Source organism: Sinocyclocheilus rhinocerous, unplaced genomic scaffold (genome assembly GCF_001515625.1).
Source record: "Sinocyclocheilus rhinocerous isolate Xijiao unplaced genomic scaffold, SAMN03320098_v1.1 scaffold475, whole genome shotgun sequence".
Taxonomy (NCBI): domain Eukaryota; kingdom Metazoa; phylum Chordata; class Actinopteri; order Cypriniformes; family Cyprinidae; genus Sinocyclocheilus; species Sinocyclocheilus rhinocerous.
In genome coordinates this window covers 848,607-862,736 of record NW_015646677.1, presented here as the reverse complement: position 1 = coordinate 862,736, position 14,130 = coordinate 848,607, and the positions used below count along the sequence as shown (strand labels likewise).

Below are 14,130 nucleotides of genomic sequence, written 5' to 3'. Positions count from 1 at the left end.
GGACGTTCTATTAATGTTACTAGAAGAACCGTTGTTTAAAATTCTGAAAGAATGTTGCATTTTAGTGTTTAAAAAATGCTAGATAAATGTCCAACTAAAGCGTTTATGAACGATGTATAAATAATGTTTTTACGCTAATATTTTGAGAGACCAGAGAACCTCAAACAAACATTCTATTAGCGTTACTGGAAGGTTCTTTTAACGTTACTAGAATGAACATTCTGTTAAAGTTTGTTAATAACTTTGAGAAAACATTGCCAGAAGGTTCTCTAAACATTCCCTATGAGCTGCGTCTCATGTTGACTGTAAAGCACCCATCGCTGTCGTCTGGGTTTAAATAAGTTACAGTAAATTCATTTAGCCGTTCCACCTGTCTGAAATCAACAACTACAAATCAATATTTGTTCATTAGTAGATCTACACGACAGGTAAAGGTGACTCAAGTAGTACAGTGTAAATGGCATCGTAACAAATGCGTTTAGAGCATAGCCAAAATGTGCGAAATTACATTTTTTTCACATTTGTTGAACAAGAGTAAGAGCTTTTTTACATACAAATACTGATATTTTTGGCAAAGGTACAAATGGATCGAACACGCATCTGCAGGCGACGGAAAACATTGCCAGAAGGTTCTCTAAACATTCCCTATGAGCTGCGTCTCATGTTGACTGTAAAGCACCCATCGCTGTCGTCTGGGTTTAAATAAGTTACAGTAAATTCATTTAGCCGTTCCACCTGTCTGAAATCAACAACTACAAATCAATATTTGTTCATTAGTAGATCTACACGACAGGTAAAGGTGACTCAAGTAGTACAGTGTAAATGGCATCGTAACATATGCGTTTAGAGCATAGCCAAAATGTGCGAAATTACATTTTTTTCACATTTGTTGAACAAGAGTAAGTGCTTTTTTACATACAAACACTGATATTTTTGGCTCGGATCGAACACGCATCTGCAGGCGACGCTCCGCTCAGTGTCGATCGTGAAATCGTTTTGGTTGTGAGTACGAAACGCCTAACCTGAATACGGAGAATGATGCACGTGTTCCTGTGCGACGTACCACCGAAAACTCAGCTGTACCGGAAGAACAACACAAAAGAAAACCAAATCAACCAAAAAAAAAAGAAGCACAACAATACGAGTGGATCACCATCTGTGTGGCCTAACAGCATACTGTACAAAGTTCAGGACATTCTCTCAGAATGGGATGTTTGTCTTTGCTCTGCACTGAAAATAGAGCAGCTTCTTCTAGTTCTCAGTTGCAGCGTAAGCGGCTCGGCTCCGCCCATCTGCCTGTCAATCAGGGTTAGGACACGCCCACTAGTGGCCGTCAGCGTGCGCGCCTGAAGATCCTGCGTTGTGGATCCAGTCCGCGATGATCAAAGCCATGCTGCAGATCATCACCATGAATCCCACGATGAGGAACAAAGTCGCCTGAGAAGAAGGAGAGTGTGATGAGACATACTGAGTCGATCGCAGGTCAAGAACACATGTGTTTGGTCAGATCATGTCTTACCCCGATCTTCTGGATAGACTTCATGGACTCCTTCTTCACCAGTTTGATGTAGAAGGCCGAGGGAAGGATGAAGATCAGCATAGCAGCAGCGGATGCACCTGCAGAGAGAAGAAAAAATGTTATTTGAATTAAAATAAAAATGAACTGAAATAAATTTGTACAAATATTATTTACAATTTTAATTAAAAACTTAAATAAAAAAAAAATGTAAGCTGGTTTTATTTCAGCTTGTTGACTAGGTAACGTTTCTAATTTATTATTACTAAAATAACTAAAACTCAAATAATAATAAATAAAACTATAAAGACATTAATAAATTAAATCAAATAAAATATTTAAAACCTATTAGAAAATCGACAAGGTCAAATTTAGGTAACATTTGTTTACTAAAAAGTATATAGACATATTTTTAAAAAGATAAAAACTAATAGAAATGACAAAAACACAACAAAATTACTAAAACTTCACTGAAATGAAAATAAAAAGATATAAAAATTCAAAATATTAATAAAAACTATAATAGTATATTAATGATGCTAATTATTAATGATTAATGTTTTAAAATAAAATCTAGAATATTGAAATATAAAATTACTACAAAATAAACTCTATGCCACACACACGTGATGACATCACTTCCTGTGTCACACCTACCGATGAATCCGAAAATGTCTCTGATGGTGGGAACGAAGATGACGAGGATGTTGACGCAGACGAGCAGAGCGACGGTGATGCAGATGTGACGTGGCCAGCTGAATTCTTTAGAGGCGCCGAGCAGCTGGTTGACTGAGGTGCGGATCTGAAACATTAAAAAAAACGTTCGGTCAACACTCCTGCAAGCAACGTTTACGTATGTTTCCAGGCCTGTAAATGTGCTGGAATACTCACTGGGAAGAGAACAACGGGCACCGTCAGTGTCACGGCGGTCAGGACGGCAAAACGCACGATCAGAAGCACCACATCAAAGCTATAGACCTTTGAGTAAGTGTGCAGGAGCTCGGGTTCAACGGCCTCTGCGGAATAAAAAAGTCTTTAGTTTAGACTTACTGTAGAATTGAAGTGTTATTTCAGACCACTGAGATAATATCCCAGCTAATAAAACATTTGTCCAAGTTATCTGGTCTTTATAATGTTCTCAAAACATTAGCACAAAAACATTATCTATGCATTCATTACGGAGCGTTTTTTTCCTCATTCGTCTAACATTTTTTAAATGTTAAAGGTCGTTTTAGAATGTTCAGAGAACATTTAAAAGTAACATTCATATAATTGTTTTCAAAACGATCAAATGGAATGTTCCCTTAACTTTTGCATAATCGAGGATAAACATTTTTTTAAACGTAAAAAATGACATTTTGAACGTTCAGAGAACATTGAAAAATAACATTTTCATAACTTAATGTAAACTTTAGCAAAATGTTCTTAGAACATATTTTTTTTAGTTGGGATTATAGTTTTCATTCATATTTGAATTAGTTTTTATTTTTACATTTTTTGTTTTCATTTTCATTTTAAAGACTTGTAATTTTTTTTTCAGAGTAGTAGTTTTAGTTATTTTGGTACTTCAATAACTAAAACAATAAAATAAAAAATTAATTAACCAAATTTAAATTTGAAATGTAGCCCTGCCTACATTTTAAATAAAACGTTTTGTTTTTTTCTAATATTATAATTTTTTTCAGTCAATGTTTTTTTTTTTTCAAGTAACAAACATGTTTTTTAAGGTTTAGTTTTAGTTGCCCTCCTCTGAGTGGTGAAAAACACATTTTATTGTCAACAAATTCGCTGTAACTTTGCCCTGCACGTCAAACAAACCATCCCACAAAAATGTTTATTTTCCCTTCGCCGAGTCTGAGAAATCCCTGCGTTGCATAACGTTTCCTGTCTATCAGGGAAACGTAAAAACATCAAACACGGTGTTCTATTCCTGCTGCGGCAAACAGCTGAAGGTCTCTGACTCTTTCCCAAAACTTGCGAAACCGACCGGAGCTCAACGCTGGCTTGCTGCCGGTTCAATCCGGTGCGCTCTAACAGACACACCTCCGTTTAAAACAAACACTGCCTCACTGTATATTTCAACCTGGCATTGGACTATAACATGTGTCGTAACGCGTTTGGAAGACGGTCAGGCTCTGATGTGGCCGTGAGTCTGCGTTTTGCTCACCGTTGAAGGTCAGGTATCCAAACAGAGCAGCCAACAGATACATGACAAACATTCCCAGGAACGAGACATTTGCAACGTTCTGCATCTTCCTTCTGGAACGACTGCAGATAGGAGGTTAGAGAAAGAGCAAGGTTGAACTCACAAAATGCAACTTCTAGCGATTAAGTATTTTATATTGAAGAGTTAAAGTCGCACTCACTCTTTGAGCTCCTCGTACATGGGCAGAATAGCCGGGTGGCACACAAACGCGAAGGTCAGGATGGGCACTGCATACACAGTCTAAGATAAAACAAAAAAGTTCGATCACCACACACTTCTTTCACTCAAATGCAAATATCCGAATGCTAATATCCGTCTCGTACCTGTGAGTTGAAGATGAAGTACTTGGGTTTGCAGCACTCTTCATCAGTAGTGTTGACCTGCGGCTGAGAGACGTTCACTGTGATGTTAATGAAGTTCTCTGGTAACGGACAGGGGATCTGGAACTTCTTGTAGATCACCTGAAGAACAAAAGCAGAAGGGATCGTCTCATCAGACTAACAATAGCAGCTGGAATGACACTCTAGCTTTCATTTGCGTATTTATTTCTATGTTAAACAAGAGCAATTTAAGGCAAATATCTCAGTACTCACCACAATCAGGAAGAACACCATGCACAACAAGGAGAAACCACTAGTGTATCCCAGATAACCTGAAACAAAACACAAACCATGAGGATAAAAACACTATGAAATATAAGTCACCCACTTATATTTTACATAGAATTTTTCTAAAATTGTATTATATTTATTTTTTATATTATTTAATTATTTTTATAGACAATTCAACAAATTGTATAATAATAATAATAAAAATGTATTAATTATAATAATGATAGTATTTATTATTTTATTCATAATTTTCACAAAAACTCCTACATTGTTTCTAATTTTATATATTTAGAATTTAACATTTTTATAGTAATAATAGTAATAAATAATTATAATAATAATATTTGCATTGAATATTTTATTAATAATTGTATGTTTTTTATTAGCACAAAAACTGCCACGTTTCACATTTCTTTGTTTTCTATAATTGTATTACATTAATTTGTATAATAATTGTATTGATTTATAATTTGATCATATTATAATAACAAAAATAATTATTAATTGTTCATTTTAATACTACTTTTATGTATAATTTTATTAATAATTTAATAATCTATTATTATCTGAAAACTGTTGCTTGAGCCTCATATATTACATAAATAATTTTTCTAAAACTGTATTCTATTTTTATATATTTTTTATTCTATTTTTATTTATTAGTCTAAAAAATGTTATAAAGAATATGAAGCATATATTACAGTATTTTATGCTTGTACAGAGAATGGGCTCAATTTTCTGTGTGCAAAGTATAGTTTTATTACTTATTTTAGGGTATACTTTTATTATTTTGCCCTTCATTTGGGAACACTTACCCAGGTTTTTAAGCAGCGAGAGCGGCAGTATGATGACCAAAGTGACAATCAGCACCAGATAATCTCCGTTAATGTACCACGAGCTGGAAAAAACACCACAGACATCAATTTTAGCATGCTGAGGAAATGATACGCAGCTGTTCTGCAACATCCTGTTTCACAAACACAAAACTCTAGAGCGCGTTTCAGTTATGTGGCTTTGTGTGCAGGGGCCTTTGGGCTCCATGTAGGGGCCTGAATCTTTGATGCAACTATGTTTGTTGCATTAGGTCACTGTCACAATGCTCTCAATCGACGTCTTTGAACGTCGTTCAAAGGTTCAGACCCCCTCCGAACGGACAGCTGTACAATGAAGCGCTCACACTGTTCTACACAGAGCTGGAAAACATTCCAGTCCAACAACAACAGCATCGGCCTGTGCTGTCCAGTCCTCGCACAGCTCCGGACATCATCTAAGCTCATGTGACGGCAATCAATGAAATCTTACTTGTCGTTAGAGTCCAAGAAGGCCTTAATGACGATGGGCAGCTCGTACTTCACGATGTAGAGGTAGCTTGCCATAGCTGGGATTGAAAGAGAGTTTGAAAAAAACACTTTAGCGCCTTAAACCAAACCAAAACAAACAAACCAAAATATCACTTGTTATCTGCACATTTCCAGGTAACAAGTTTAGGTTCTAAAAAAGAAATTTTTTGAAATGTTTCTAAAATGTTGAAATGTACCGTTTTCTTGTCGTGATTATAACGTTATTTAAGGGTGACAAAGCATTTCTTACAATGCTCTATTAACTCTATTTTCACTGAAAATAAAATTTTATTTAAATGTCTTTTTAAAGTTCTAAAACGTTAGAACATCCAGTTTTCTTGTCGTAATTATAATGTTATTTAAAGGCTACAAAAACTTTTCTTGCATCATTCTACTAACTTTATTTTCACACAAAAAAATAACATTTGAATGTTTCTTTTTTAATATTCTAATAATATTATAATGTCCAGTTTTCCTGATGCAATTATAATGTAACATTCTACTAACTTTATTTTCACCCAACATGTAACATTACTTGATTGCTTATTTTTAATATTCTAAAGCGTTAAAATGTCCAGTTTTCTGGATGCAATCATAATGTTATTTAAAGGTTACAAGTACGTTTCTTGCTTCATTTTTACCCAAAATATAACATAATTTCAATGTTTATTTTTAATATTCTAAAATGTCAAAACATTGAGTTTTCTTGTCATGATTATAACATTATTTAAAGTTTATAAAAACGTTTCTTGCAACATTCTACTCATTTTTTCACCCAAAATATATCATGATTTGAACATTTATGTTTAATGTTCTAAGAATATTAAAATGCACAGTTTTCTTGTTTTGATTATATTGTTATTTAAAGGTTACAAAAAAATTCTTAACTTCCAACTATCCAAAATGCATTATTTGATTATTTATTTTTTTATATTCTAAAACTTTAAAATGTCTAGTTATCTTACAAATACATTTCTTAGAATGTTCATCAACTACAAATTTTTTTCTCAACATTACAAGAATGTAGATTGAATATTAATGAAGTTACAAGAACGTTCCATAAACATTCCTTTAAGAACATTTTGTCCTCACATTTATAAAAAACAAAGGTTCCCTGTTAGCTGGGTTCACATTACTAGTCGTACCTCCAAAGTTTTGCATGGTGATAGAGCAGGACGCCGCCAGTTTGCCGGGAATCCCAAAGGCCTTGTACCCCAGCTGTTCGTACACCAGAGAACCTGGACGGAGGGGGCAGAGCATTAAAACTCATACTTATCACGGTTAAAAATAGAAACATAGAGAGAGAAGCTAACCTCCTTCGTTGGCCGTTTTGAGCAGCAAATGGACTGAGTAGAGAGAGAAAATGGCCACAGCGACCAGCAGGATCCTGCAGAAACGAACAATACACAGTCTGAATTATTAAAATCACTCACAAACTCTCGCCTGGCTTGCAATGCTCTCTTTAACCATTTTAAAAAAGCATTTTCATATGAAAACAAGCAAAGCATTTTCATATGAAAAACTGCACTTTCATTAGAGATTACAATAGACAAACTGTGCACAGAAAGTCCAGGAATATGCATTAAGAAAAACAGAAAGCTCATATTGACTTACTGGACATAAATGACTGTCTGTAATGAGTCACATTATGAACACGCACACAAACACACATGTGTTCATGATAGAGGGAGGTGACTATGGATTAGACGTGATAATATTGTCACACACTCATTCATTCCACTGTCTGGAGCTCGCTTGATCCCATTATAACCTGCCTGACCTTCAGTAGATTTCCACTTCACATGCCTGGAGCTGACGGTCACATCTTTGCTATTTAACCCATTCCTCAATTGCACAGTAAAGGCTTTCCTTAATGCACTGACTCAAAGCAATGCACTGACTCAAATTCTGGTTTAAAGTCATTAGGATTTTCCTGTGCACACTGGAAATCCCATTTCAGTTGCGTAAGTCGTTCTTTGATGGATTCCTGGAGATTTGGCATTTAAAAACGCAGCACTGCTCCACCTGCAGCACCTTTACATAACCGGCAGTAACTCCTCTATCACCAGATTAACACATACGGCTTTGTTTGTAAACACTAAGAAGAAGCACGACTTGCATTTACTTACTTCAACAGAGCCGAACCGACTGACTCAGGTCAGCTGCACCAGATTTACACTGAACAGAATCTGGGGCAAATTGCTGTACTCATTAACAGCACTAATTATTCTAATCAGGTCATTTTGGGACATTTGTGTACATTCTGTTCGTAGATTACAAAAACTTTTAAAAATGGAAAAGTATCAGCTCATGCAAATGTGCATGTAAATGTTTAAAACTGATGTTTTTGGCCGTACGGATATAAAGAAGCACGATACTCACACAAACATGGCGATGCCAGTGTTGGCCATGGCATAGGCAAGTCCCAGGATTCCACTTCCCATGATGGCATTGCCCAAGTTAAACACCGACATCCCGAACGACGCTGAACCAGGGCTCTGAAAGACAGGAACAGTGAGATTTAAGTGTGTAAAACTGCAGTATCTGATGAAACCTCTCAGACCAGATCAACCACTTACATATTCAGCTTCATATTTCTTCTTGCCCAGTTGATGATCAGAGAGGAAGTTCTGGCTTTCTGCGTCCACGTCGGTATATTGCATTCTGTAACCACATCATCAGTGCATTAGATCAACATAAGAGAAGATTTATTAACTAATAGTGACTCGTCTAGGTCAAGTGAAGCAGTTTTTACCCGTTGAGGGGGACTTTGGTGGAGCAGTCCTGATAAGTCATGTACTCGTTGCTGTTGGAACTGCAGCTGTCTATGTCTGGAGCGATGTTAAAACGACTCATCTTTGTATTTGCAGGGGCTTTGCTCATTCTGTAATGCAAAACAAGTTTATTCGTTTAATATCACCTAAACGAAGAGTTGCAAGCATTTCACCTCAAATTAGCTAAATATTATCATTACTGAATCATTTAAAAACACATTTTCATTGTAGTCTAATTATAATTTGGTTGTTCTTGTTTCAAAACCAGAAATAACCGAACAGTCGATAGCGTGTCCCCAGAAGTCTTTGAAGGACCGTCAAATGTGCGCCCCATCGTTTAAAAAAAATACCATGTTCACACATTGCTCAGCGGAGCCGCGCCTCAGCTCCACAGACAGGCATCGGTTCATGTGACCCAAAATATGATGTTATTGAATGTTTATATTTTAATATCCGAGAAGCACTTTATGTCTATTAGTTAAATATTGCCTAAACAAAGATTTGCATGCATTTAACTCAAATTAATTATTATTAAATATTCTAAATGTTAAAATGCCATTATAACATTGGTATATTGCATTCTGTAAACACATCAGTGCATTAGATCTAGATATCTAGATATAAGGGATGATTTAGTCACTACTAGTGACTCGTCTAGATCAAATGAAGCCAGTTTTACCCATTGAGGGACACTTTGGTGAGATAGTCCAGAGACCTTGTGTACTCATTGCCGCTGTCCATGTCTGGAGCGTTTTCAAAACGACTCATCTTTTTATTTGCAGGGGTTTTGTTTATTCTGTAATGCAAAACAATTGCATATTCTCCTTATCATGCAAGGATTTAGGTTTTGCTCAACCATTGTGGTGAAAAATGGGGTATTTTGGGGGGACATACACACCCACGAGGCTTTAATTTGGTGTTTTGTGAAAGAAATCCTCAGGTAATTGGTTTGTTTGATAGGCTACTGTTTACCAACATTCACTATTTTCTATGTAGCTGATAAATTGGTTAGTCTCTAAAGACCAACAACAGCATTGCAGAAAAATCTTTACATAAGAGGAAACAAAGGCGCTCATAAGTAAATATTTGAATATTTACTGCAAGTAGAGTTACTGTAAGTCGCTTTGGATAAAAGCGTCTGCAAAATGACTAAATGTAAATGTACTGCAAGTTTCTCAAGCGAGAAACACCTTGCATGTTACTATTATTAGTTAAATATAGCCTATATAAACAAAGACTTGCACGCATTTTACCTCAAATAGGCCTATGCTATGCAAACATTTGTTTGTTGTTTCATAAAGCAGAAATTGTAAAGCAGTCTCCATAATGGTTAGTTAAATCTTTGAAGGATCGTCAATGCGCGCCCCTGCGGTCTAGCAAACGCCTCAGCTCTGCAACCGGGGAATCGGGGATCAGGTCACGTGACCCACCGAGAGCTGAGTGGAAAAGTACAAACCGGCACCGACAACAGATCAGCACGCGCTGCGTCCGCCGCATCGTCATCAAGTATTAATACCGACGTCTCATCAGTCTATATTTATATATTCGGAACATAACCAATTAAGGTATTTATTCTTGTTGGGTGACTCGTTTAACGTATTTAATCAGATTCTGATGACCATTTTAGACCGTGACAAGGAAACTTATGTATTAAATTTCCGTTTAAACTCCCAAACCACGGCACGTGAATAATTGTATAACATCAAATAATAATGATAATATTGATAGAATGAAGGAAAAATGCAGACGCCCCCGCATTTATCAACAACCACCGGAAAAATCAAACAACGCCAATAAAACCCTTTAAATCACCTCATTTAATATATCCAGCCTTTGACAGCGTTTTCTAAAATGTCGATATTTAAGATCATTAGAGATAGGCAAGTATGAGTGTGTTTGATTAACGAATGCATCCTTTTGAACGGATGTGTGGAAATAAGATGATGAAACACGAATGAGTCACGCCGAGAAACGGCAGAAGACAAACCGGCCCAAATGCAGACGCCCCCGCATTTATCAACAACCACCGGAAAAATCAAACAACGCCAATAAAACCCTTTAAATCACCTCATTTAATATATCCAGCCTTTGACAGCGTTTTCTAAAATGTCGATATTTAAGATCATTAGAGATAGGCAAGTATGAGTGTGTTTGATTAACGAATGCATCCTTTTGAACGGAAGTGTGGAAATAAGATGATGAACACGAATGAGTCACGCCGAGAAACGGCAGAAGACAAACCGGCCCAAAAAACGAAAATAAATAAATAAATAAACAATAAACGCCAAGAACAGTGCGACCAGGTTAAAACCAGGTCAGGGAATCATAACTGTTCTGAAACATTAAATAACGACAAACCGGGATGAGATCTTACCTCAAGAATAAAAAAAGACAAATCCGTTTCTTCTGCTCCTTGCTGTGAATGGGAAAAAAATGACCAAACCCTCCCAGTCGTGAAGAATGTTCCAGTGATCAATTACAAAACTGATAACTTAACGATTGATCCTTCAAAAATGTACCGTGGTAGACAATAAATAAATATCCTAAGATTATTGAAGTATGTTAAACATAAATAGAAACACTGTAATACTTATAAAGCCTACAATCTGTAACATTAATAGTAATGTTGAAGATGAACGGAAGTCCGGTATCACAGTCGTGTTCTGATGCTGCTGAGATCGGTTTATATTCGCATTGCATCAGCCGGCGGACACTTGGGTGGAGCCTCTGACGTGACTGTATACAAACAGACCTGCCCTGACCCAGACGAGAGACTCTCCCAGCCTCATGAAGGCAGTTCACTGCCTTCTGCCTGCTCACAAGAAATAAAATTAACAGATGAAACCTTTAATATCACAGATGTGCCTCCTAGACTGAGAGCAAATGGAGACTTTTTCCTGAGCTACCAGAGTAATCTCGCATTACAGTAATCTCTAATGTCTCTGTAGAGTTTCAAGTTCTCAGAAATAAAGGTTCCAAAGAACATTTCAGCGATCAGTTCTTAAAAGAACGTTTTAATATTCTTAAGAACCTTTTTCTTTTTGTTGCATCAATGGTTCCATGAAGAACATCTTTTCCATACCACAAAAGGTTCTTCTCTGTTCACTGAAAGGTTCTTTGAGAAACAAAAATGGTTCGTCTATATATGCATCACTGTGAAAATTTCTCCAGAGATTCCAATAAAGATTTATTTTTTTAAGAGTTAAGCATCTCAAACTGCTTAAAAAGTCAAAGATCTCAATATAAACTCTAATTAAATTAAACTCTAAATGAGTTGAGCTTATGGGCACGTTAATTTTATTTCTCTGTTTGTTGGCCGTTTGTCAACAATTGACTTGGATTTTAGGAGAAACAAGTTTGAAAGAACTAAGATCAGCATCTAAACAATAACATATTCCTCTGTGGGAATAATATATAATATCTAGGGCTCGTGTCAAAAATTTGACTTCAGAGGAACCACAGATATAGACCACAACCCACCCTGTGCCCAGAGGACCTACAATAATGTACAGTATTTGAAAAATAATGTGTTTTTTGAACATTAAAGCATGTCAACATATTCTGTTACACCAAATACACAAAATAATGATCTTTAAAAAAGCATCATATGACCCCTTTAAGCGAGGAAATGTTATAGAGTTTGCCTTATATTGCTCAGGAGAGGTAACTAAGTTCTCAGATATGAATTAGCAATCACCTTTGTCTCAGAAGTTCCTCCTAAATGAGTCGATTTTGAGATTACTTGCAGCAAAACACTTTATTTGTGTCTACTGAGATGTCAAAGACAATGACTTTTCCATGACAGTGAATAAGATCATGGGACCACATGACTATGAGAGGAGCCGTGAGGAACAAAAGGAGGAATTTTAGAAAAAGAGGAACTTCTGAGATGACGTTAGACACAAGTGACAGATTAAACGAGTTGGGAACGAGTGCTACCCCACGGCTTTGGGTCACGGCAGACAAGGGCAGCGAGTCGAGTTTGTTGTTTCTTTCGCTCCCAGCATAACTTAAACGAATCACTCGCCTGACCACGTTCGCACAGAAGTTCTTCATCACCCCCCGATTGGCCAAATCCCCCAGTGGAAGTGGGACTCCGGTCTACGGTGATTTACCCTCGGATTAAAGGCCACTGCAGCCTCTGAGCTGGAGTCCACAAAAGAACACGGATGCTGGAATGTCTGACCTATTGAAACAGGCCATGGGGCCCCAGGCGACGCCCCGACTCCATAGGTAAGACTGGATCAACAAAAGCATTTTTCTGTCTCCACACTGTGTGAAAAACGTGCGGAAGAAATCCCAGCTCTGCCTTTGAAACTAGTAGCATCCATGGAGAAATGACACTCTTTACATAGTAAAAAATGGGGGAAACCATCAGATGCATTATCTGAAGATACAGATTTTCAGTGCGTTCATTCAAATAACACCTATGCACATTGTGAATCCATTGGAATTGTCTTCTGAAAGAATGGTTTCTAAAATCTAGTTTCATAATGTTCTTCTGTGCCATATTTTATTGAACAAATGCTTTCACCTGCCAATCCATTGGAAATATCTTGATTTCTGAAGAAGTTGTTTCTTAAATATGGTCTCAAAATGTTCTTCAGTGCCATACACTCTTAAAAAATAAAGGTGCTTCACGATGCCATAGAAGAATCTTTTTGTCTAAATGGTTCCATAAAGAACCTTCAACATCTGAAGAACCTTTCCGTTTCAAAAAAGCTTCTTTGTGGCAAAAGAAGGTTCTCCAGATTATAAAAAGGTAAGAAAGATATGGTTCTTTAAAGAACCTTTGACTGAATGCTTCTTTGTGGAACTAAAAATGGTTCTTCAATGGCATCGCTGTGAAGAACCTTTTGAAGCACCTTTATTTTTAAGAGTGCATTTATTGAACAGATGCTTTCACGTACCAATTCATTGGAATTGTCTTGCTTTCTGAGAGAATGGTTTCTAAAATCTAGTTTCATAATGTTCTTCTGTGCCATATTTTAGTGAATAAATGCGTTCACCTACCAATTCAATGGAAATATCTTGATTTCAGAAAGAATTGTTTCTGAAAATGTGCTTTAAAAATGTTCTTCAGTGCCATATTTTATTGAACAAATGCTTTCACCTGCCAATCCATTGGAAATATATTGATTTCTGAAGGAATTGTTTTTTAAATATGGTCTCAGAGTGTTCATATCTTTATTGAACAGATGCTTTTACCTTCCAAGATCATTAATAATGCAGAACATTATTCTTCTTCCTTGGCAAACAAAAGAAGATATTTTAAAAGATATTTTGAAAACATAAGTGTCTATGACTTGAATTTTAAGTTTTAGGGGAAAATACCACTGTCAGAGAAATTTAATGTTACCAAAATGTTCTTTTGCATCTCATCTGTCCAAAGAATATTTTTCCAGTAGAGTTTCAGAACATCCTGGAAAGTCTCCTGCAAACTTGAGATGGGCAACAATGTTTTGTTTCTGGAAATCAGTGCTTTTTTTCTGTGATAGCCTCCCATGAACACGGTTTTGTCAGTGTTTTTCTTACGTTAGACTGGCGTTATCATGTGTCTGGATATCTTAATCAGGGCAGATCTTTCGCGCTCATCCTATGGTTCTGTCACTTGTTTGAGGCTTTTACAGTTTACCCTCACACTGATCTGTGCAGGACGTCTTGTCCCAGAGAGAGGTGTAGT

The 14,130-nt window shown here is 36.5% G+C and overlaps 1 protein-coding gene across 1 annotated transcript; it reads right to left on the bottom strand.

Moving 5' to 3' along the window:
- Window positions 1–1,036: 1,036 nt before the first annotated feature.
- LOC107707990 (sodium-coupled neutral amino acid transporter 2) lies at window positions 1,037–11,231 on the bottom strand. Its single transcript, XM_016512126.1, has 16 exons — window positions 10,822–11,231; window positions 8,429–8,557; window positions 8,253–8,337; window positions 8,056–8,171; window positions 6,987–7,060; window positions 6,819–6,911; window positions 5,636–5,711; window positions 5,149–5,231; window positions 4,316–4,374; window positions 4,046–4,183; window positions 3,883–3,962; window positions 3,684–3,784; window positions 2,408–2,532; window positions 2,174–2,318; window positions 1,520–1,617; window positions 1,037–1,437 (listed from the first exon to the last, which is right to left on the bottom strand). Exons 2-16 carry the CDS (start codon window positions 8,554–8,556, stop codon window positions 1,324–1,326), a joined length of 1,515 nt encoding a protein of 504 aa, XP_016367612.1. The 5' UTR covers window position 8,557; window positions 10,822–11,231; the 3' UTR covers window positions 1,037–1,323.
- Between the last annotated feature and the right edge of the window lie 2,899 nt (window positions 11,232–14,130).

Bases quoted from the DNA above. Each gene is read 5' to 3' on its own strand.
- LOC107707990 (XM_016512126.1), bottom strand. From the start codon at position 8,556: ATGAGCAAAGCCCCTGCAAATACAAAGATGAGTCGTTTTAACATCGCT. The intron at 6,912-6,986 runs GTTAGCTTCTCT...CCCTCCGTCCAG, and splicing joins CAAAACGGCCAACGAAGGAG to GTTCTCTGGTGTACGAACAG. The intron at 3,963-4,045 runs GTACGAGACGGA...GTTTTATCTTAG, and splicing joins ACTTCATCTTCAACTCACAG to ACTGTGTATGCAGTGCCCAT.